General features: G+C 39.1%; 2 protein-coding genes across 3 annotated transcripts in view; one reads left to right on the top strand and one right to left on the bottom strand.

Annotated features, from left to right (window-relative positions):
- Positions 1–1,961: 1,961 nt before the first annotated feature.
- On the top strand, positions 1,962–22,069 carry vwa1 (von Willebrand factor A domain containing 1). Its single transcript, XM_010875434.4, has 6 exons — positions 1,962–2,387; positions 7,430–7,987; positions 14,760–15,083; positions 17,209–17,484; positions 19,633–19,917; positions 21,349–22,069. Exons 1-6 carry the CDS (start codon positions 2,303–2,305, stop codon positions 21,375–21,377), a joined length of 1,557 nt encoding a protein of 518 aa, XP_010873736.1. The 5' UTR covers positions 1,962–2,302; the 3' UTR covers positions 21,378–22,069.
- otud3 (OTU deubiquitinase 3) overlaps positions 21,899–24,527 on the bottom strand; it is a 35,158-nt gene continuing 32,529 nt past the window's right edge. For both annotated transcript variants that reach the window (XM_020051711.2, XM_010875433.4), the window contains exon 8: positions 21,899–23,069. In XM_020051711.2, coding sequence (XP_019907270.1) covers positions 22,905–23,069 — 165 coding nt within the window. In that variant the 3' untranslated portion in view covers positions 21,899–22,904. The remainder of the gene's footprint in view (positions 23,070–24,527) is intronic.

Genomic DNA, 24,527 nt, shown 5'->3' on the forward strand with positions numbered 1-24,527 from the left:
TATAACCAAATGCTTTTAAACTTGTTTTACAGCTCTTCCTCTTGCAACAGTATAATGTCCCCAAACCCTGCTGTAGCTTCGACACAGTTAAACAAGTGAAAAGTTTTTGATTGCCCATGCCAATTACTGGTTCTGAATCCAACTGAGCATGTCCTTCACATGCTAGGAACGGAAATCAAAAAGGGCAAAACAAGCTGGCAATGAAGATAGCTGCAGTACAGCTTTGGCATTACTCACTGTAGTGTGACACTTTTGTGGTGTGAAATTAACCTTGGAATGAATGGTGACACAGGAAGACCTGGATATCCTCAAGGAAGTCCTAGAATTCCTTAAATAACTTTACTTTAATTTCCATTCGGATAGTTAAAGATGCATTGTGGGATTTTTTACCACTTGTTGTAAAAGTGGTGTTGCCGACAGTAGCCTATTTCATATATGTGCACCTTGTCATCAAACCACTCACTTTCAAACTTGGAATTTTGATTATGCACATATAAACAACATATTATAAATCCAGTTTTTTTTTCACAGAAGTACCAGATTGCATCTTTAAAGTTAAATTTCACCAGCACTCTATTTGCTTACATAAAATGTCAAATAATATGGTATTAACATGTTATTAGCATCAACATTTTCAGTCCAGTTTCTCCACACGACACAAATATGAGTGTTTTGGCATTTCACTGGTAGAAATGGGCCATCTACATTTCCTTGTTGTGATAATATTCTGAATTCCAGCTCTTCTTATAATGAGCAGTAATCAAAAGCAGCAATTTGTGCGCAATCTTAAAAAGGCCAGCTAACCAGCAACCTCCCTAGAATCTGGGACAGTCAGTCTGTAGTCTTTAAAAAGAAAATGTGTCAACCTGGCTATCCTGAAATGGGCGACAAGAAAATTGAGACATCTCCAATAGTGTTATTGAACAAGGACAACCATAACTATCTGCCATTGGTTTAATTGAGCGATCCACAAAACACACAGGGCGCAATAATTGCAAATCAAAGAGTTGCAAGACCTAATGGTTTTGCCTTGACCTCTAACATGTTTTATGGAGAATTTCACCATAGCTCACCTACTTAATGCACTAATTACTAATGTTAGCATAGCAGATACATTTGTATGAATAAAATACAAAATCTCAACACAGCACGTTTGCGTTTATTCTGCTTATACAATGCCTACAAACAATAACATTTGCACAAATTAACCTGTAGAAATACATTTGTCCAATAACCATTTCCTCTTGAAAAGTGGATTCATGCTGTTTTAATGTTTGCCTAGTGGATTACATATAGGTAAATGCACTGCAAGCCTTTTGAGGTTATCCCGCTACAGGTTGCAAAACACAAACCATTACACACAGACCTGGCACCACAAGGGGGCAAAAGGGGTCTTAGCCCCCTCTGTTGTATTTTCTGCCCCCCAGTTTAAGTTTTAAGAAACAACATTTTCCAATTATTATTTATATTCCAAATTCCTGCTTTCTCATCTTTTCACTAATTTATCCCATAAGGAATTTGAGAATCGTTTTCAAATAAGGTCTTTATTTCCCATAGGCTTACAGCACTTCTAGTTCTACAAACCGTCTAAATATTTGACTTTTATCCATTTTGGCTAAATATAAGAAAATACATGTTCCTTAGACATAATTAAAGCAAATATGTTGTCAAATGTCACGTTTTCCTGATGAGATTTGTTGAGTTGGGGTAAGCCTAAAGAAAACACAGAACATATTTGAAGCAATTAAAAAATTACTTGGGATAAATTATTGGTGAAATGTGAAAATAATAAGTATGATCCTGTTCCCTTTGGGGATTAAAACCCACAGGTTTTATGGGGATTATTAGGCCATGTGTCGACTATATAATTTTTCCATTTTCTGATATGACTAAAATACGATAAACGCACAGTACACGGACCTACACGGACCACCAACTGTCACAGTAATGGAAGACCGGACTGAGCGAAGAGCGGAATTGAATGCTCTGGTTTTTTACGTTGCGCGCACAAACTCACCGAGGGCACTCGAGCAACCACCAGACAACATTTGATCTTGGGTAGTCTTATGAGTAAATAATGTTCCTTAAAATAGGAAACAACGCAGGAAAGTATCGTGGAAAGTGAGGAATTGTGATATGAAGATTAATTGAGCAATTTATACCGTAAATATCTTGTTTGTAAGGGTCATTACCATATCAATTGGAGCGACGTTCCAGGCAATGGACATATTTTTGGTGAAAGCCCTATCAATATAACCATTTTTTTATTATTATTATTGTTTGTTCACAAAACACTGTTGAGATGAAGAGTCGTATTTTGTACTCTTGCATGTTAATTGGCGTGTTTCTGCGGTCGTCCTTTGGTCAAAACACCGCACAAGAAGCAGGTGAGCATAATCCGTCGTCTGGTTTGAGGGATCTGCTTCGAAAAGAGTTGAACTACCAGTTACTTCACACTGAATGGAATTAAACTAAAGTGAAGCTACCTTTGAATAAATAGTTTACAGAACTGAAGTTACTTTTTAACTACTTAAAAGTCGTTTTAAGTAGTAAATATGAGATGTCTTAACTTACAAATTGCAAGAGCAGATCTCTTGGGGAAATGTGTTAATGTGAAATCTGTTTCAGATCATAATTTGGCAAATCAGACAGAAAGAAATGTATTGCCTACTTCACCCACATTTTCTTTTTTGCGAAAAGAGAAAATTAATTAGTTTTCAGTGCCATTAGTTAGCTACGGTACTGGCAAACAGTTATAAACTACTGTTTAACTAGTTTCTTACTTACTTAACTTATTTTAATTATTACAGGTTATTTCACATTGTAATTCATTTAATTACATAGTCATTCCTTCCCAACACAGCTAATGGGTGTGTGTGTGTGTGTGTGTGTGTGTGTGTGTGTGTGTTTGTTTGTGTTTTGGGGGGGGGGGGGTGTTATAAACGCACAGTGACTTTTAATGAGAAGTCTGGGCCGGCTGACTCAGTGAACACTCTTCAGAACATTAGCTTCTCACACCCAAGTCCATTTATAGAGACTATACAAGTTATGACTAAGAGCCTAATTACTTATGCATCTCATTCAATCATAGACATGCTTTTTATACTTAGAACAACTGAGGCACAGTTGGTCTAAGTTTAAGCCCTGTGGTGGTGTATTTGTATCTTCCATGTTGCTAATTGGTGGTGTTATAAACCATGTTATATTTTTTCAAAACAAGAAGTGCTGTGAAGGAGGCTTTTTCCACACATATACCACAAAATGCCAAATTGATCTATATGGTTGCAAGTAAAGGTTATTTAGCTTGTAACCATAGTGTATCCCTTGTGGTGCTATGTAGAATCAGTAAAGAACCAATTCTAACATTTCTATAATTTGTGCAAGTTTCTAGAATCTTAAATGAAGAGTTACAACCCTTCCGTATTCAGAACGTTCTATATTGCTGCAAAAAAGTGTTCCACTATTACAGACATTTTTGGGGTTAAATCCTTTTTATGGTTCTTTATAAAATCTTTATAGAGAACCTTTGAAGAACCATACTTTTGTTTTGTAATATCTGGTTAGAACAATCAAACCAAATGTAATTTTACCGTTCATTATTCAGTAAAATGTGATGGCTCCAAATAACTTTGAATGGCACTATACTCTATTTGATTGCATTGACTGTATTTCACTGACTGGGCCTCTTTAAACAACAGTGGTATTATTTAGATAGACAAGACTTTAGTCTATTATACACTTTTCCTAGTGTAAACAAGTGAAAATGTGATTGTTGCCTTACAAGCAAAGCATGCAGTGCATTATCATTCTAACAAGCTCTTTTAACAAGACCACATGTCAATCAGTACTGTTGAAAAGCATTTTGTGAAATACAAAGTACACCGCTGTTTTAGGAAAATGTATCACACTGTAGTTCAAGCCAATGAAGGACTACTGAAAAGTAGTTTAAATGCATTGTGTCAAATACATGTAACAGAAATACTGCCTATGGATGACTTTAAAGAACCATTCAAGTATTTTTAGCAGTGTGATTCCGGATGAAGATAGAAAATATAGCAATTGCAGGAAAAAAAAGATAGAAAAATTGAACACAAGGAATATATACCCAGTAAATAATAAACAACAACAACCAAAATGAAATACAAAAGTACAAAGTTTTGCAGCGAAACAAGGTTATTTAGGAATATGTAAATGTTAGTTCGGGTGACAAAAAATCAGATTCTGTTCTGTCACAGAAAATGTAATTGACATTGTTGCCAGCATTATGCGTCTTGAATTACAAATCTAACAAATTGTTGAACATAGTCAAACTTTACTATTTGCCTATGCAATGGGCCTACCAATTCAATTGTGAAATACTGCAGGCTTCTACAATGTATGTTAGGAGCATGAAAAGGTAGTCCATATTGATTTTGACGTCAAGGAAAACAAGACCAGGAGGTTTGCGCCCATGGGCTGGGCAGTGCCTGTAAAAACTAAGATGACAAACTGAATAGAAAACATATTTCACAAAGCTATGGTGTGGAGCTGTGAGCTGTTGTCGATTAACATCATTCTCACATAGGTATTTAGAATTGTTGGGTGCAATCAAGATTGTCATCCATGGATCTGTTGGGGGTATGCATGTTGTAGTGGTCCAGAGTGTCCGGGGTGATGGTGTTCACATGACCCATGACCAGTTCAAAGCATTTTATGTCTCCACCTGAGTGCTACTGGATTATAGTCATTTAGACAGGTTGCCAATTGATTCTGATTCTTTTTGAAGTAATGTTTGTCTTGGTATACCCTCCACCATCGCTCTTACTCCTTTGCAGTGAGTGTACATAGCTATATACTGATCTATACTATGAACCAGGATCACTGCATTTGCCCTTGGTAATACTTCTTTTGAGTATGAATGACAAGCAATGTACATCACATCTGAGTCTATAAAACAACTGGACAGTAGGCATTTATGTGTGTTTGGTCCCCATAAGGTAGTTTAGCCAATCCCAACAACGAGAAAGAATAATATCTGGCGTAGGGAATAAAACTAACATTTGGGCTTAGTGTTAAAATTGGGGTTTGTTGGCTTAGGCATTTGGATTTAGGTTTAGGGTTAGGCAAAATGTTTCAGTTGTAGAGGTTAGGGTTGGAGTTAGATTTAGGATTTACAAAACCAAACAAGTGCAATTTCTGGTTCAGGGGTTAGGTTAAGGCTAGGGCTAGGTTAAGTTTAGGAATAAAAGGTTGTTATGGTTTATTGTTTGAATTCAGTTTAGGGTTAGGTTTTGGAGTTAGAGGTTTCAGGGGTTAAGATTAGGGTTAGGGGTAAATATAGAGATTTCAGATTTCAAAAAAACATTTTGGTCAAAAAGTCCTCACAAGGACAGTAAAACACACATGGAGGTGTGTGTTTATGTATGTTTGAGCTTCAATACAGGCATGTGTGAAGGAGATCCACAATCTAATTGCCAGTTACTACCATACTCACTGATGCAAAGTTTCCTAATTCTAATTCACTGTGTAACCACTAATACATTAGTTGAGCTTCTTTAGGATGTACTGCAAAGCTAACTTGGCCATGAAGCTAATACTACTTTACATGACAAGATCATATCCAACTTTTGGGTTTACAATAAACATACTTAACCAGAGAAACACAGACAGCACAGTTTACAGGAGCTTAAACCTAGAGGCCATATGTGCAGTGTAACTGCGGCCCCTCCCGTGAAGGGAGCTGGAGGAGTACAAAGTCCAAAGAAGACAGATGTAGAGAATTCTTTGGGAGGCAACAGAGTGAAAGAGAGAAAGTCTATGTGTGTGTGTTTACAGTCATTGCAATTTACACTAGTCTTTCCACACTACACTTATAAGTACAGCCACCACATATTAACAACCACATATTAGTTTCAAAATATATGATTTTCACTGAATGTCCCTACAAATATAAGAAATTGGTCCCCACAAGGTTTCTTTGGAAGTTAAATTAGTACTGTGACAAACCCTTTATCAGGGCATTGACAATTTGGAATCCCTCGGTGTTGCTTTTCCTCGCTTCGGGACAGTGATATTCTTTACCACCAAGGTTGAAAACATCATAACTTTTGTCCCTTCTCTTGCTTTTCACTTTCTTCATTTTCACATCTTTCCTATCATCTACTTCTCTTTCTGTCTCTGCTCAATATTTATAGCTAACACGCATTCCTCCTTTTTTCTTAAATGGAACTGAAAATACACCCCTCCCCCTTTACAATTTCTCTCTCTTTCCCCATCTCCAATTTAACCTCCTCCTTATACCACCAATAACCAGTAGCTCCTACTGTTCTCGCCCGCCCACTCTCACTTTAACAATGTGTGCTCTTTCACTACTGTTACAAAATATTGGAAATTGGCTACAACTGCAGTGTATTGGCTATTCTATCTGAATGTTTAGATAGTATCCTCAATTCATCCTGCCTCCGCCCACCTCTCCTTTGATCTATCTAACTTTTTTCCTAGTTTTAGATCAGCCTGTTTGCTTCAGTCTTATTGCTCTAAGTTGTTGTTTCTTGCATTTTCTTTGTTAGGATGGTTCACTGGTTTCTCCCAATTTTTTTCTCCTCCTGTGTTAGGCTTCTTCTGCCTTCAAACTTATGACATTTTTTATGAAGGTTTTAATGACTTTGTGACAGTTTTGTTCCAAGGAGGTGGATGTCTTAGAAGGGGGGAGATTCTGTGTGTGCGTACTTAACAGGGAGGGAACCACTGGAAAACTGTAAAGGGTGGTGAATGAATCAGAGTGAGAAAGAGAGAAAGTAGAGAGTGAGTAGTGGACTGTTTTTGCACAGATTCTCCAGTCCATGTAGTATATATCATAGAGAATGTTAAAGAATGCAGGCCTAAACATTTCCCACTAAGGCTTCTGTGAATACAAGCACAGTACCATTGAGGAAATCAGCACAACATTGGAGTGACATTTCTTTAATTGTTTGATTAACGTATTATTTTAAAAATATATTAATCTGCGTTGTTGGAGCATTAACCAATTATTGTGATAAAGAGACATGTTGGCTGTGCTTGGCAGGGTTGGGGGAATGTGATGGAAGGTTTGGGGTGAAAACTGTTCTTTTACAAGCTGAGCTTTTTTACAGCCCGTAGGTACAAATATATTTTTGTGATGTAATGAATATACCATTTTAAATGAACAAAATGAATATGTTTTATGTTCATCTATTGATCTGTTTGACTGAAATTTGGCATACATACTCAGGGATGATTTATCCCATATGATATATTAGATACTGACACTGTTTACTGTTGTCTTGTTTTCAATTGATATTGGTACTGGCATTCTGTAGCTGTAGTCTATAGATAATGTCTGTTTATAATCTATACACATAGAAATGTACAGATCTACTTAGTGTGTCCACCAAATGTAACTATCTTCTCTCATTGTCTTTCCTTTCAGTATTGAACTGCTGTGAGGGCTATGTCCTTTTCTTATTGGACTCCTCAGGCAGCATCTCGTCCTATGAATACTCTCGTATGCTGAGCTTCATGTCTGAGCTCCTCCTCCCCTTCTCATTGGGCAAAGGTCAGGTGAGGGTAGGCCTACTGCAGGTAGGCACCCAACCACGTCTCGAGTTTGGCTTTGATGTCCACAATACCCAAACTAGCCTCCAGATGTCACTGAGTAACACCAAGCCATTGAGAGGTGACACCAACACAGAGGAGGCCCTCAGGATGGCCAAAGAATGGGTGCTAAGGCCAGATGGCACCGGGGAGGCTGGATCAGATCTTCCCAGGGTTCTAGTGTGGCTGACAGATGGGGTAAAGCCTGGAGATGTGATTGGACCAATGGAGGAGCTAAGAGAGGAAGGCGTTGCAGTTCTGGTGATCTCCACAGGCCATGGGAACTACCAGGTGCTACGGCAGGTGGTCACGCCTCCTGTGGAGTCACACCTGTACTTTGTGGACATCGATGATATGAGTATTATCACTGAAGACCTGAGAGATGCCATTATTGGTGAGTGCTCCTGAGGTTTCAAACTTGACTATAATTGACTCAATCACACAGTGGACCTGGGTTGCATTTCATTACAATGATGATACTTGATGGGTGCTACGAATCACTCCAAATTACCCAGAAGTATCCAAAATAATTTCTAGTAGGCGACCCAGATAACTTAAAAGAACAAAATATTACCCAAAAGTACTCATAAGTGCCCAAATGGACCCAAATGAACCCAAAAGCAAACAGGTAAGCTCCAGTACATCGCTGAGCTGCAATGCTACGATATCAGCAGATTTCTGTATGATAGGGGAACTACACAGTAAGGAAGGAATTTGAACAGTATAACCCCATCAGAAAAAAACCCAGTAACATCCCAGAAAGTCATCGAAACAAAGCTTCCGGTAAAGACACAAACACTAAGTTACGGGTTATGGGTTCTTTTTGGTACTTTTTGGGTAGTTTGGTTTGATTAGTAGAACCCTTCTAGTCCTGGTGAGAACACTTAGTTCCAGAGGGTTTTATAAATTTTTATATTGAACCAAAAAAGGTTGTACCTTAAAAATGTACAGTACATTTGACTGAACAACATGTAAACAATGTGTTGCACTTTGCCACTGAGCATTTATCAGGGCTCCAAACTGCAACAATTTAGTTGCATGTAACAAACCCTTTCACGTGACTGTTTGGGTTACATTTTCATTTGGTTGCATTGGTGCAAGATGACATTCTGCACAACACCTCAGTCAAATTCGTTTTCATCATGATTCTCAAACTTTTCTTGTTGCATAGACTAGAGTATGTGGGCCAAGTTGAGCTATCGGAAACCACACATCATTCTCAGAGTGATTTTTGCCCACTACTTCAGTGCTCCAAGCCCAAACACTCCACTATAAAAACCCCTCCCGCTCTTAAGAAAAAAAAACATTGCTCCAAATTTGCTCCATTCATTTCTGGTTTAAAGTCAATTTAAACAAAACACAAGTTTTGTGACTGTGTGTTCGCAGTTAAATATTATGTCAATTATGTAATCGTGCTTTATGTTCCCCAATTCTTTCTGCGGTCTTTCTGCGGTCTGCTATGCGGTCTGCTATGGAATCAGTAATTCCACTAGTATCTGGAGCTGACCCACTTTGTTTAGGGTGTGTTCTGCACCACTTTTTCTCCCACCACACAGCCAGGGCATTATGGGGGCATTACACACAGAAAAGGAATCTATAAATACAAGTTAATGCAGCATTAGTGCATTGATAGGCTACCTTAAAGACCACCTGATTAGCACACTAGTATCCTACAAATGCATCTGGGTCCAGGCCTGCCCTGATCACATGAAGTAAGGGCTACTCAGAGCGGTGCTGGAGCAATGTTGAGCGACAACCTTCTGTCCTTCTCCGATATCACCTCATGCTCCAGTCTACTCCTTCGCTCTACTCATCACTCCGCCCCCACTGTGCTCCACTTACATTCTCCGGAATGGAGCCTCTTCTGTGTTGAGCAAGCCACTCACTCATTCTCCTTTCCTGGTGAAAATCTATTATGACCTGGGAGAGAACATGTATTGTGATAGTATAATGTTTCTTAACTGAGACATCCTTTTTTTAAGAGAGATTCTCAGCTTCAGGTATATACAGTGGATATAAAAAGGCTACACACCCCTGTTAAAATTCCAGATTTTTGTGATGTAAAAGAATGAGACAAAGATAAATCATGTCAAAACTTTTTCGACTTTTAATGTGACTTATAATGTGAACAATTCAATTGAAAAACAAACTGAAATCCTCGAGGGGGAAAAATAAAAAATCTTACAATAACCTGGTTTCATAAGTGTGCACACCCTTAAACTAATACTTTGTTGAATCATCTTTTGAGAAGGGTACAACTTTAATGTTGATAGCAACTATTACACCACATATATTTATAGCTTTGAGATATAGACCTTGATTGCTTAAGCCTCATTGGGTTTTAGAATAATACAAAACAACATAGAAAAATGAAAATGTTGGATTACCAGTGGGTATTATATTTACAGATGGGTCTAGCTAATTTGTTTTGGGTTTCCCTTTTGCTACATCGGGAATTTTACTAACATTCAACAGTAATAGCCTACAATTTCAACCCAAAATTTATGACAATCCATGGATTAGGTTACATATTATTTTAAATCCCAACATGAAATTCTAACATAAATACTTATTTATCTATAAAAACAAGAAACCAGGCAAGCCTAGTTTAGCCCAACATGCAATAAAATGTGGCTGCCCTCTCAAGAATTGAACCCAGGGTGCCCACCTTAAAAGTACTGTCATTAACCACTACATTACCAAACTGCACACATGTCAGCTATTAGTATAGTCTCTTCACATTATATCATTTTCACTCATCAACATAAAGCCAAGTTTGAATATTTAGCGTTAAATTGAGTAACATTTCTTATTAAGTTTACCTCCATCACAAATAGTATCTATGAACTGTATCACTTTTGCCACTGGCCATTTTAAAAGCTTATTAGCAAGTAATATGTCACTTGACGCCATTATATTGTGTTACACTGAGTAACGTTTCTTATTAAGTTTACCTCCACCACAAATAGCATCTATGAAGTTTATGGCTTTTGCCACTGGCCGTTTTAACAGCTTATTACCCAATCGTGAATGACATTGATACAATAACTACTGTATCAATATAGGTGACAATAACTGATTTTTTCGTCAAGTGAAAAGACGAGAGAATCGTGTAGCCAGCTAAGTATTTGTCTATCCTGAACAAATCCTGAGACACAATTCGAAAATCCACCAGAAATAGTCACAATATAGTAAACAGCAAGGTTTTGTTTATCCTGAACAAATCCTCTTTTGCCACTGGCCTTTTTAACAGCTAATTAGCCATTTGTGAATGACATAGATGTAGTATCAATCAATATAGGTGACGATAACTAGTGAGGGCCATTTGAGGCTTCATTAGCGTTATTTTAGCAGCAGGATATTATGCTGGCAGTGGTTGGTTGCAAAGAAATACTACCTTGAGTCATTGATCTTTATCTCACAGCGCTATTGAGTCATTTTTCCTGTAGAACTGCTTTCATTCAGTGATTTATAATTTTTTGTACTGCTCATTTCATATCCTGCCACAACATCTCAATGGGGTTTATGTCTGGACTTTGATTAGACCATTTTAAAACTACAGGTGCTGTTCATAAAATTAGAATATCATCAAAAAGTTGATTTATTTCAGTAATTCCATTCAAAAAGTGAAACTTGTATATTATATTCATTCATTACACACAGACTGATATTTCAAATGTTTATTTCTTTTAATTGTGATGATTATAACTAATGAACTAATGAAAATCCCAAATTCAGTATCTCAGAAAATTAGAATATTACTTAAGACCAATACAAAAAAATATTTTTAGAAATGTTGGCCAACTGAAAAGTATGAACATGAAAAGTATGACCATGTACAGCACTCAATACTTAGTTGGGGCTCCTTTTGCCTGAATTACTGCAGCAATGCAGCGTGGCATGGAGTCGATCAGTCTGTGGCACTGCTCAGGTGTTATGAGAGCCCAGGTTGCTCTGATAGTGGCCTTCAGCACTTCTGCATTGTTGGGTCCGGCGTATCGCATCTTCCTCTTCACAATACCCCATAGATTTTCTATAGGGTTAAGGTCAGGCGAGTTTGCTGGCCAATTAAGAACAGGGATACCATGGTCCTTAAACCAGGTACTGGTAGCTTTGGCACTGTGTGCAGGTGCCAAGTCCTGTTGGAAAATGAAATCTCCATCTCCATAAAGTTGGTCAGCAGCAGGAAGGATGAAGTGCTCTAAAACTTCCTGGTATACGGCTGCGTTGACCTTGGACCTCAGAAAACACAGTGGACCAACACCAGCAGATGACATGGCACCCCAAACCATCACTGACTGTGGAAACTTTACACTGGACTTCAAGCAACGTGGATTCTGTGCCTCTCCTCTCTTCCTCCAGACTCTGGGACCTTGATTTCCAAAGGAAATGCAAAATTTACTTTCATCAGAGAACATCCCTTTGGACCACTCAGCAGCAGTCCAGTCCTTCTTCCTGGCGAGACACTTCTGACGCTGTGTCTTGTTCAAGAGTGGCTTGACACAAGGAATGTCTTGCATACGTTTGTGCGTGGTGGTTCTTGAAGCACTCACTACAGCTGCAGTCCACTCTTTGTGAATCTCCCCCACAGTTTTGAATGGGTTTTGTTTCACAATCCTCTCCAGGGTGCGGTTATCCCTATTGCTTGTACATTTTTTCTACCACATCTTTTCCTTCCCTTCGCCTCTCTATTAATGTGCTTCGACACAGAGCTCTGTGAACAGCCAGCCTCTTTAGCTATGACCTTTTGTGTTTTGCCCTCCTTGTGCAAGGTGTCAATGGTTGTCTTTTGGACAGCTGTCAAGTCAGCAATCTTCCCCATGATTGTGTTGCCTACAGAACTAGACTGAGAGACCATATAAAGGCCTTTGCAGGTGTTTTGGGGTAATTAGCTGATTAGAGTGTGGCACCAGATGTCTTCAATATTGAACCTTTTCACAAAATTCAAATTTTCTGAGATACTGAATTTGGGGTTTTCATTAGTTGTTAGTTATAATCATCAAAATTAAAAGAAATAAACACTTGAAATATATCAGTCTGTGTGGAATGAATGTATACATTATACAAGTTTCACTTTTTGAATGGAATTACTGAAATAAATAAACTTATGACCAGCACCTGTACATGTCTTGTTCAACTCTTCTGTTGTTGACTTGCTTGGGTTTCAGATCATTGTCTTGGATTACCCAGTTGCACTTCAGCTTCAGCTCAGGGACAGATGGCCAGACATTCTCCTGTAGAATTGTCCTGTACAAAGAGGTGGTTGCTTCAACATTGGCAAGTTGTCCAGGTCCTGATGCACAAAAGCATTCCCAAACCATGACACTTCCACCTCCATGCATGACCGTTGATGTGCGATTCTTAATGTGTAATGCAGGGATTGTTTTTTCTAAGACATAATGCGGCCCGCAAAAGTCCCTCTTTTGACCCATCTGTCTGTAAAACGTTGTTCTAAAATTTTAACAAGCATTCATGTTCATCTTAGTGAGCAGTAGTTTCCAGTTTGCTACTCTGCCATGAATACTTTTTCACCCAGTGCCTTTTTGATAATTGAGTCTTGAAAACTGACCTTAACTTAGGCAAAAAAGATTCCTGGATGTTGTCCTAGGGTGTTTTGTGACTTCCTGGATGGTTTTTCGCCTTGCAATTTCAGAGATTTCAGCAGAACAGACAATTCTTGGAAGATTCATTACTGTCTCAAAAGTTCTCCATTTGGACAATATGGGTCTGACTGTGGTACTGGGAATCCCCAGAGCTTTATGTGGAACCCTTTCAGACTGATATGCATCAACAACTGTATGGGATTGTGGCATAATGTTTGATTACCTTTAACTTTGGTGTTATTTATTCCTCTCAGACTCCTTCAATATATTGCTACAAGCAGCAAAAATGTATGATCAGATTCAATGTGAAAAAAAAACATGTAAAAATCTGACATGGGTCAAATACTTTTTCACCTGTCTATATGGTTCACTCTTAAAATGACTGTACTTCATCTTTGTTTTGACAACTTCCTGTAAGACATGTTTTAAATGCAAAAATATTTGTTTCAGTTGTGTATAATTCAAGGTAATTTGATGCTCTTAAAGAGACATTGTACATTCTCCGTTAATAAGAATTTTAGGTGGCCTCGCACGGCCGCCCGATCCTGTGAGCTTACTTTAAAACACTACACGAATATCAGAATGGTCAGGCTGTGATTCAAACTGTTTTACATCATGCGTAATCGTTTTTCACAGCCATTATACTAACGACGGTTCTGGGAAACAACTCTGTTAATAAAAATATACTAAAGAGCTTGGTGGTACTAAGGATCTGGGAAACAATGCTCTGATCCCTTCTTTTGAGCTTTAGACTGTTTTCATACCCTGTAAATATATGGCCACTCCTAGAGACAGTGGGACATAAGAGTAAGCAGAGACAGTGTCTGTTAGACTGTAATGGGAGAGGGTCGGCTATTAATAAGTAATGTATTCAACCCCCACCAAACCAGCCCCCCTTACAGCACTCCCTGCAGAGCTATATCCATATAAATAAATACATAAATATATATATATAAATATATATATATATATATATATACACCAACACATACACTCTATATAGCCTATTGGGTATTTCTCTGTTCAGACAGGGTAGCAATCGTGAGCACTTTCAGTAAGCATATGTTGCTCTGGCGAATGCCTAAGGTTCCCATCCGCTGATACTGAAGCCTCTTATGGGTTTGCTATTTGTTACAGCTGTATCCTCTGAAGTAGGTTGTCTATTTTGAGGGGTTTTAAAGCATGTGTTTTGAATGCATTGAAGTACTGACAGACAGACAGACAGACAGACGGACACACAGACAGCCTGAGTTCATTTCTCATCCCTTTGCACCCTCTCTTTTTGCTGCCTTTATTAGGTTTCCAAATATCAATGGTCAATAGTGTGATAAAAATCCTCTGCCAACTGCGATAATGTAGTTGTAAATGTGTTTAGGACAGTGCAAGCCGTTGAAGGGGAGGGATGTTGAAGTAATAGCTGTAATGGAATGAATGCAATAGTGCATCACATTCATTCTGATATACCTTTCCAGATTATTCCACTGAAGCATTGCTGTGAGCTTGTCCTCCACTGAAAGTGTGTCTAACACCAGAGTTTCAGTCCTTTGGTGTCTCCTCCAACAGAGATCCTCCGGGCTGACCGGCTCCAGGTGCGAGACGTTTCCAGTGACAGTGCCGTACTGCAGTGGCGACCAGTTCTGGCCGGTCTGAACGGTTATTATGAGATTCGGTTCGGACCAGCTCCCAGTGGTGGCGGAGGAGCAGGTGGGCCTGGTACCAGTCCCAGTACTAGCGGTGGCCAGTACCAGAGACTGATCCAGCCGAGGGACTCCAACACGGCAAGGCTGACAGGCCTGAAGCCTGACACCACATACACGGCCACGCTGACTCCTGAGTCCAACCTGCAGGTGCTCAAGCCCCTCTCTGTTACCTTCAAAACTAAGTCAGGTAAGGTTTTTCACACATTGACATCCAAGTCATTTAGCAGACACTCTTATCCAATGTGAATCGAACCCACAGCCTTGGCTTCACACCCCACCAACTGTGATACACAAAACAATTTATATTGTATTATGACTTAGTTAAAAAAAATCCATTATACTGTATATGTGCAGTATGGTGTTTCACAGTATTACTTAACCACAAGTGTTGTGATTAGCTGGGATATTTGCCTATAGATTTAACAGCGTTGTTGTCAAAATGGGAATGTTGTTTTGATTTTGAGTGTAGGGGCTGAATTTATGATAAAGATTGGTGTGAAATATATCAATAACCAAAAATATACTTTTTACATCAGTCTAAAACTAATGAGGGGGGAAGAAAATCACATAAAAAGTAAAGTATGATCTTCAACAATATAATAGAGCGGACAGCCAGGAGTCATCAGGGAAGGTACTGATGTGTGGTCCAAGGACTCTGGTCCTCCTAAGGTTCAACAAGACACCAGTGATAATTGCTTAGATTTCAGCATATAATTGCGACTGAACCTAGTCCCCGTCACATAAACGAATGCACCATAAACAATTTCCACTGAGAAAGGACAGACTGACCCTTTTTTCCTGGCACCTCAATAATTTGATGTAAAAACTAGGGAATGAGATGGGGGGGGGGGGGGGTTACAAAGACACTGTGGTCCCGTGCTAAGATAACTCCTACCCCAGGGCCATGTGTAGCCCACAGAATGCGCTCCTATCGCATGAGCACAAGGGGCATTGGGGTAACACGAGTAAGTCGGTGACTTAGCTATGAGGATGGTTCTCTTCAGCTGTGACAGGGGCTCTGATGAGGATAGAGAGGACAATGAATAGCCCAAAAAATCTAAATATTGTAGCGTCTGGTGGGCAATGTCTCAAACCCGTGACCTTCGGCTCCTTAGGCAGGTGCACTACCCACTGCTCCAAATAGAGGTACCCAATTTGGAGGGTTGAGTAGTGGTGTCACCAAGGACACTACAATATTTTAGAATCAATGCTGCAGCACTCTTCTAGAAATCTACAACAACAATCCAAAGCACACAGCCAAATCAACCAAAGGAATGGTTTGCAAAAATGAAAATCAATGTCTTTGAATGTCAAATGCCCATGTTCATATGAGATTCCCTTGCACTTTGATTGTGCTTGAACTCTTCTGCCAAGAAGTGTGGGTTAAAATTGTAAAGTCCTGTTGTACTTGGTTGATTAGGACCTATCCAAAAAGACTTATTGCAGTAACCAAAGCAAATCGGTATTTACACAAAGTATAAGTTCTGGTGAGTTCGTATATATTGGCAGTTTGAAGTTAAGTAAATATCCAAACGGTTAAATATCCATCCATCCATCTTCTTCCGCTTATCTGGGGCCGGGTCGCAGGGGCAGCAGTCTAAGCAGAGATGCCCAGACTTCCCTTTCCCTAGACACTTCCTCTAGCTCTTCCGGGGGACACGGAGGCGTTCCCAGGCCAGCCGGGAGACATAGTCCCTCCCGCGTGTCCTAGGTCTTCCCCGGGGCCTCCTCCCAGTGGGACGGGCCCGGAACACCTTCCCGGGAAGGTGTTCAGGAGGCATCCGGAATAGATGCCCAAGCCACCTCAGCTGACCCCTGTCGATGTGGAGGAGTAGCGGCTCTACTCTGAGCTCCTCCCGGGTGACTGAGCTTCTCACCCTATCTCTAAGGGATCGCCCAGCCACCCTGCGGAGAAAGCTCATTTCGGCCGCCTGTATCCGGGATCTTGTCCTTTCGGTAATGACCCAAAGCTCATGATCATAGGTGAGAGTAGGAACGTAGATTGACCGGTAAATCAAGAGCTTCGCCTTGCGGCTCTTTCTTCACCACGACAGACCGATACATCGACCGCGGTTAAATATTGTAATTGGTTAATAACTTGTGTTAAATTTTGTCACACTATTTGTCAAGCACTGACCAACAATTGCACTTTTGACCAGTGTGTTTCAACAATTTTTTTAAATGTTAATAAAAAGGCTTAAATAACCATTAATAGCGTCATTATAAACTCTTTGTAGGCACTTTACAAATGGTATCTCATTCTAACGGGTAAATAATATTTTAAAATTACATGTCATTTATTGTCTTCTCAGATGTGTTGAGCCCAGCCGTGGTGACAGTGTCTGACTCAGGGACCAGCAGTGTAAGAGTAAGCTGGGGACCTCTCCAACCAGAATCTGTCAAGAGCTTCCAGGTGGAGTACTCGGCCCTGCCTGGAGGGAAGCTGCACACGGCTTCTGTGGGCCGAGGGCAGAACTCCACCCTGCTGAGGAACCTCCAGCCAGACACCCAGTACCTGGTCACCGTGATAGCTCGACACGCCTCCGGCCAGGAAAAGGCAATGTCGGTCAGAGTGTGCACTGAGGAGGGTAAGGAGTTTAAAGCATTGAGGATATACTGTTATGTACATATACAGTAATTATTAATAAAATGTCAGCTCAAGCATTAAAAAGGCAAAATGCTAAGTTGACTAGCATTTTAATATACCACAGTATAGATGCTGCAGTTAGGCCTTATTCTCACCCTCTCTTTCTCCCTCAGTTGAATTAAAATGTCTTGATGTCTTTATTGGTGGGTAACTAAGCCCCATGAGCTGATTTAATCCAGCTCATGGAAGGTTTAAGTTACAAAAAAGAATGTCCAATACACTTCAGATACGGAACTTTAGAACTTTTATTTAATTAATTCATGGTTCATTAGATTTCTTCTTACAGAATATTTTCAGATCTTTTTTTAATATCTCCTGCTGCCTAACCTGGTGCACCGTGTTGGACTATATAAACTGTGAGTCCAGCTATAACTTTTCCAAAAGTGAGATATTTCTTATCCCCACTACAATCCAATCACTGATCAGCTACTCCTTGAGTGCAACAAATTGTCACTGTTCTGCTCGCTTTTGATTAAGCTGTGATTGTTGGCGGTTTCACCCTGTTCCTGTTTCCACACATTAAATCTGTCTCTATCAAATAATGTTGTGTTGCCCTACGAAATGCATTTAACAGCACCATTCATCTTCCTCCATCAAAGGTGAAGCATTTAACAAATCTGAGGTAGTAGGACTAGAACACTGCTGGTGTATGTGGCAAAGAGCTCCAAATCTTTCTTTGAACAATTTATTGTAAAGGAATATAATGGTATTTTTAAAGCATACAGTATTGCTTAATATTTGTATAACTTACAACCCTGTTTCCCAAAAAGATGGGACGCTGTGTAAAATGCAAATAAAAACAGAATGCAATGATGTTCATTGGAATCAAGTGGAATGTTGTCCCATTCATGATATAGGATTGCAGCTGCCCCACATTTTGTGGTCTCCTTTGCTGTATTTGTCATTTCATAATGCGCCGAATGTTTTCAGTAGGGGACAGGTCTGGACTGCAAGCAGGCCAGTTTATTTTACTACAGAGCCATGCTGTTGTGATAAGTGCAGAATGTGGTTTGGTATTGTCCTGCTGAAATAAGCAAGGCCTTGCCTGAAAAAGACATTGTCTGGATGACAGCATATGTTGCTCCAAAACTTGTATATGTTGTTCAGCATTTACGGTGCATACACAGAAGTGCAAGTCACCCATGCAGTGTGCACTAATGCACCCCCATACCATCACGGATGCGGGCTTTGGAACTGTGGGCTGATAACAAGCCGGATGGTCCCTCTCCTATTCTGCCCGGAGTATACAACAGCCATGATTCCCCAAAATAATAATTTAGATTTTTCAGACCACAGGACAGTATTTCACTTCGCCTCAGTCCATCTAAAAGAGCTTGAGTCCAGAGAACTGGTGTTTCTGGATGTTGTTTATGTATGGTTTCTTCTTTGCAAGGTAGAGTTTTTACTTGGATTTGTGGGTGCTGTGACGTACCGTGTTGACAGACAATGGTTTTCGGAATTGTTTCTGAACCCGTGCAGTGATTTCCACTACAGAATCGGGTCCATTTTTAATGCATTGCCGTCGTCTGAGAGCCCGAAGATCAGAGCCATCCAATATTGGTTTTCACCCTTGTCCTTTGTGTACAGCTTCTGAAAGGCCCGTCCCCTCTGGAATGCTCTTTTAATACCCAACCATGTTCCTGACCTGTTGCCAATGGACCTAATTAGTTTTGTGGTATTCCATCAGGTTTATTTCTTTAGCATTACACAACATTTCCAGTCTTTTGTTGATTCTTTCCCAGCTTTTTTGAAATGTTTTGCTGGCATAAAGTTTTTACTGAGCATGTATTTTCCAAGAAACAATATTTTTTTCTCAGTTTCAACATTTGATATGGTGTCTTGGTACTATTTTCTATTGAATATAGGGTTTAAATGAGTTGCACATCACTGCATTCTGTTTTTCTTTAAATATCACACAGCATCCCAACTTTTTTGGAAACAGGGTTGTATTTTACACAGCCACTCTCATCTCTCTATCAAGGGTGCCAATAATTATTTACATAGCCGATGCATACTTTGGAACAGAGAACAATCTCTCACCTTCTTTCCTCCCTCCTCCCCGTCTCCCCTTCCTTGCATCCCTTCTAAGTGAGGCCAGCCCTAGCAGACCTGCAGCTAACCACGGTGGGCAGTGACTCTCTGCAGGTGGATTGGAAAGCCAGTGTGGATGGACTGAAGGGCTATTGGCTCACCTGGGAGAAACAAGATGATGACCACGGTTCTACATCTGCCCCACGCTCCTCCCTCTATCTGCCCCCCCACTTACTGTCTACGCGCCTAACTCACCTTCCCCCGGCCACGCGGGTGTGTGTCTCACCTGTGTACCAGAGGACACGCGGGGAGGGCCTTTGTTGCACAGCCCAGTTTAATTCAGGTGAGAGGATGAGACACCACCATTTCCAATGAGAACGTAACCCTCCGGCACTGTTGGTTTAGGTCAGTTTATTTTTGTTTGTGAATTAAGGTGTACATGGACTTTCAAAATGTCCAATTGGATCCTACTATTGACTGCTTGGAATGTACCTTATCTCTTTGTTTAAATAAGGATTTGTTTTCTGAGATTGAAGCTGTAGAGAATCATTAGCCTTTTACTGACCACATTTCAAGAACGTCCACTTGTAGCATGTTGCCAAAACGACTGAGAGTTTCAACAGCTCAGAAAAAAAAGAGTTCACGCTAGATTATGTCTGACCTGAAAATAACACACCACAAAGTAGTTGCCAGAGTTTCCATGGCAACTAGCTAACACTCTTCATTAAATTTGATATGGTGTTCAGTGGCTGCACTTTTTATCACAATATTGGTTTGAATGTTCACTTTAGGTTTGATGTCCAGCTGAGCATTTTACTCAGTGCATCTACAATTTGCATTGATGATGATTAGTTCTAAAATGCATTACTATGGCGTAAAGTCATGATACAATATCCAAATAAGGAACTTCCAAGCAACTGAACAATAATATAATTGTAATAGTAAGTTAATAAGCTAATACTAATTAGTAGGAATACCTTTTGTCATAATTTAGATGTTGTCATAATGACATTAGGTAACTAAACAGTAGTTACAGTGAAGGATTTTTATTTTTTTATCCCCTGCTGATTTTGTATGTTTGCCCACTGACAAAGAAATGATCAGTCTACAATTTTAATGGTAGGTTTATTTGAACAGTGGGAGACAGAACAACAACAAAATATCCAGAAAGACGCATGTCTTTCTGGATATGAAATACATTTTTGGATAGTGAAATACATTTTTGATCCCCTCTCAGTCAGAAAGATTTCTGTCTCCCAGGTGTCTTTTATACAGGTAACAAGTTGAGATTAGGAGCACACTCTTAAAGGGAGTGCTCCTAACCTCAGCTTGTTACCTGTATAAAAGACACCTGTCCACAGAAGCAATCAATCGCAAGGTAAGTCATGTTTTGCAGAGGGGTCGAATACTTATTTCACTCATTAAAATGCAAATCAATTTATAACATTTTTGACATGCGTTTTTCTGGATTGATTTGTTGTTATTCTGTCTCTCACTGTTCAAATAAACCTACCATTAAAATTATAGAATGATAATTTCTTTGTCAGTGGGCAAACTTATAAAATCAGCAGGGGATCAAATAATTATTTCCCTCACTGTAGCTAAGATTAATGGTCATCCTCCATCAATATGACGGTAGCATCTTTAGAATGTTGATAGCTGTGGCAGTGATGCAACAGAGTGACAGAGATGCTACCCAGGAATACCTCTTAACATCCTGCTGGGAAGTCTGTTGTGAGTTGTTCACGTTTTGTCTGTTTCCTCTGCCTTTCAGATGCATCGGCTTGGGGACACAGATCATAACATTGCAATGCAGAGTCCGGCACACTGCTACACCAAGGATGGAGGGATTAAGGACAAGAGTTAGCAGCACAATACAGAAATATCACAACTTGCATCCCTCTTTCGGGTTAATTCTTTGCTCTGTGGACATCATCCACCTGACACATGATCTTTAACTTACAAAGCACGTTTGACACAATAAATATAGGCTTACTGTACTATAAAGCTCAATTAACTCAACCCACTGAACTGTGGGTTGCCATCTACTGCCATGTTAATTTTCTGTAACTTTGTATTTCCTAAATTCTGTAATCACATTGCATATCCTTAAGACGGACAAAGCCTTGCAGTCTGTATCACTGGTTCTCAACTGGTTTTGACTTAGTAATCATTAATTTGAGGTTAACATGAAATTACAGTGTAGTCTACAAAAATTGTATCATCAAAGTTGACTATTGATTCAGGAATCATAAACAACCCATCAAATACAAAACATTGAAACCACTTGAGATTGATTTTACAAAAATATGAATACAATGACATACTTAAAGATTTTCATTTATTGCCACTTTCTGTTTCATACCAAACAGTGCTTCACAATGATTTACCTTCCTATCTCCCAACCGAATAATAATGTTATAATGTATTTAAACCGGATCAATACCACTGTACTGCCATTAACCAGATAAAACATGGTTTATGTATCAACTCAACATTTCAGTATCTGTCAAAAAACATCTAGTTCTGTTTACAATTATGCATCTTCCCTTTTCTTTCTTTGGCTGGAATCAGAAAAATGTAAATTCAAAACAAATGCAAAAAGAAGCCCAAGATGAATTGAATGGTCATTGTAAAAAGCAGCACTAACCAGCATAGAAAAAGTTTAGACAGAGGGGGGCCATACTGTATTTGGAAACAGAAACCGACTGAATTTAACCCGTTTCTACACCTACATTTTTTTTTTTTAGATATTTAAGTTAACTGAAAATTTCTTCCAGGGTATAATAACTACCATCTGCTGCTGAATTTAGAGTGGTAAATGGTGCCAGCTAGAATGTAACCGTTTATCATGTGATAGCAAATGAAGTATTTTATTTGGCTGATCTTTGAGTCCTAGAAAGGGTTTGATTCTGATCAGTTTCTAATGTTTGCAATTATCACTCCAGTGTGTCTATAGGGAAACCTATGTACAATAGGGTCATCACTAGTTAATAAACCCACAAAGTCATAAATGTACCTATTTCTACAGTATGTTTTTAAAATCTTAAATCTAGCCTAACCACACTGCTTCAAGCACAAAACTAACCATAAATAAAAAATTTATAATTTTTAAGAGTATTCTGACTTTGTGGTTGTGTTATCTAGTGGAAATCATCCATCAACCTGGGTCACTATCAAACACCCTCAATCATCCACAACCCTGAACGCATTCACATAATCACATGATGCTGAGACCGTAACATTTGAAAATAAATCTAATTTGATTGAGATTCTGTGTGCAAATTGCCAGCCGCTCAATATAACTTTATTTGGCCATGCTATGTTTTGCTATATACTAAGTGTATTAAGAGCTGGGACTAGAGTAACCGGCTCAGAGAGGTTCTGGTTCTGGTCGGGTGTTCCTTTACTTTGAAGAACCTTCTGTCGATGTCTTTCTTCCTGGCGCTTTTTCTTCTCCAAGCGCTGCTGCTCTTTCCTTTGCTTATTTGAAGCCTGAGAGAGGTTGACAAGATAACTTTTTTTTATAAACCTCATATACACAGTGACTACCGAAAGTACTTACCCACCTTGCACTTTTTTATAATTTTTTTTGTGTTCCATGAAATCAAAATTGATTTAAATAATACTTTTTACCACTGGTGAACACAAAAAAAGTCCACAATGTCAAAGGAGAAAATAAAGTATGTAAATTATGAATTAACTACATATATAAAACTGAAAATAAACTGATTACGTAAAGTATTCGATATGACACACCTGATTGAGCTGTGGTGCAACCAATTGTGTTTAGAAGTCACATAATTAGTTAAATGGAGTCCACCTATTTGCAATCAAGGTGTTTCACATGATCCCAGGTTAAATCCACCTGTCTCTGGGAGGTTCCATGGTTGGTTTGTACAATTTCTAAGGACTACATTGTGAAGACAAAAGAGATTCTGAGAGCAAGTGGACAAAGATTCAGTGATCTGATGAGACTAAAATATTGCTTTTTGTCCTTAACACTAAGCTCTATATTTGGCACAAGCCTAAGACCGCACATCACTTTGAAAAGACCATCCATACTGGGAAATGTGGTGGTGGAAGCATCATTCTATCGGGCTGATTCTCTGCATCAGGGCCTAGAAAGCTTGTGAAGGTACAAAGAAACCCTGGAAGACAATCTGCTAAAATGTGCCAGAGAGCTGGGACTTCATCTTCCAGCAGGACAATGACCCTATACATACAGCCAAAGCTACGCTGAGTTCAATGCCCTGAAGTGGCCCAGTCTACCTCAATCCAATTGAGAATATGTGGAAAGAGTGGAAAACTGCTGTCCCCATTTAACTTGACAGAACTTGAACAATGTTGCAAAGAAGAATGAGCAGAAATGTGTGTTAAAATATAGTTGAGATGGGCTAAATACTTATGCAAATAACTTATTTCTGTTTTTCATTTGTACTTTTTTTTTCCATTTGTAATTTCAATTTCACTTTGACATTAGGGACTTCTTTGTGGAAAAAAACAACATTTTAATTTCACGTTGTAACACAATAAAATAACAAAAAGTCCAAGGGGGTGAATAATATTAGGAGCAATATTAAAATATTATTATATATTGACACAATTATATCATTACAATATATAAAAATAAGCATTATTAGAATGTTTGTCTGAAAGGTACTTGATAATTTGTGACAAGGTTACAAGAAATGTAATTTCAAGAAAATGCGCAAGTTGAAGGCAGAAAATGCAGTGGAAGAACCAGAAAGCTGTCTGGATCTGTAAGAACTTAAAGGTCACTTCTTTGAGAAACAGAAATTGGCCTTGTAGGCAGCTAAGGAACCAATTTTGTAGATAGGGAACAAGCAGAAGAGATATGATTTCTAAACATCAACACAAGCTACAAGGATAATTATTGTATGATCTGTCTATGGCTGAAGTATGTACTTTGATGTCAGTTGAGTTTGCCAG

Source organism: Esox lucius, chromosome 12 (genome assembly GCF_011004845.1).
Source record: "Esox lucius isolate fEsoLuc1 chromosome 12, fEsoLuc1.pri, whole genome shotgun sequence".
In the NCBI taxonomy this organism is placed as follows: Eukaryota; Metazoa; Chordata; class Actinopteri; order Esociformes; family Esocidae; genus Esox; species Esox lucius.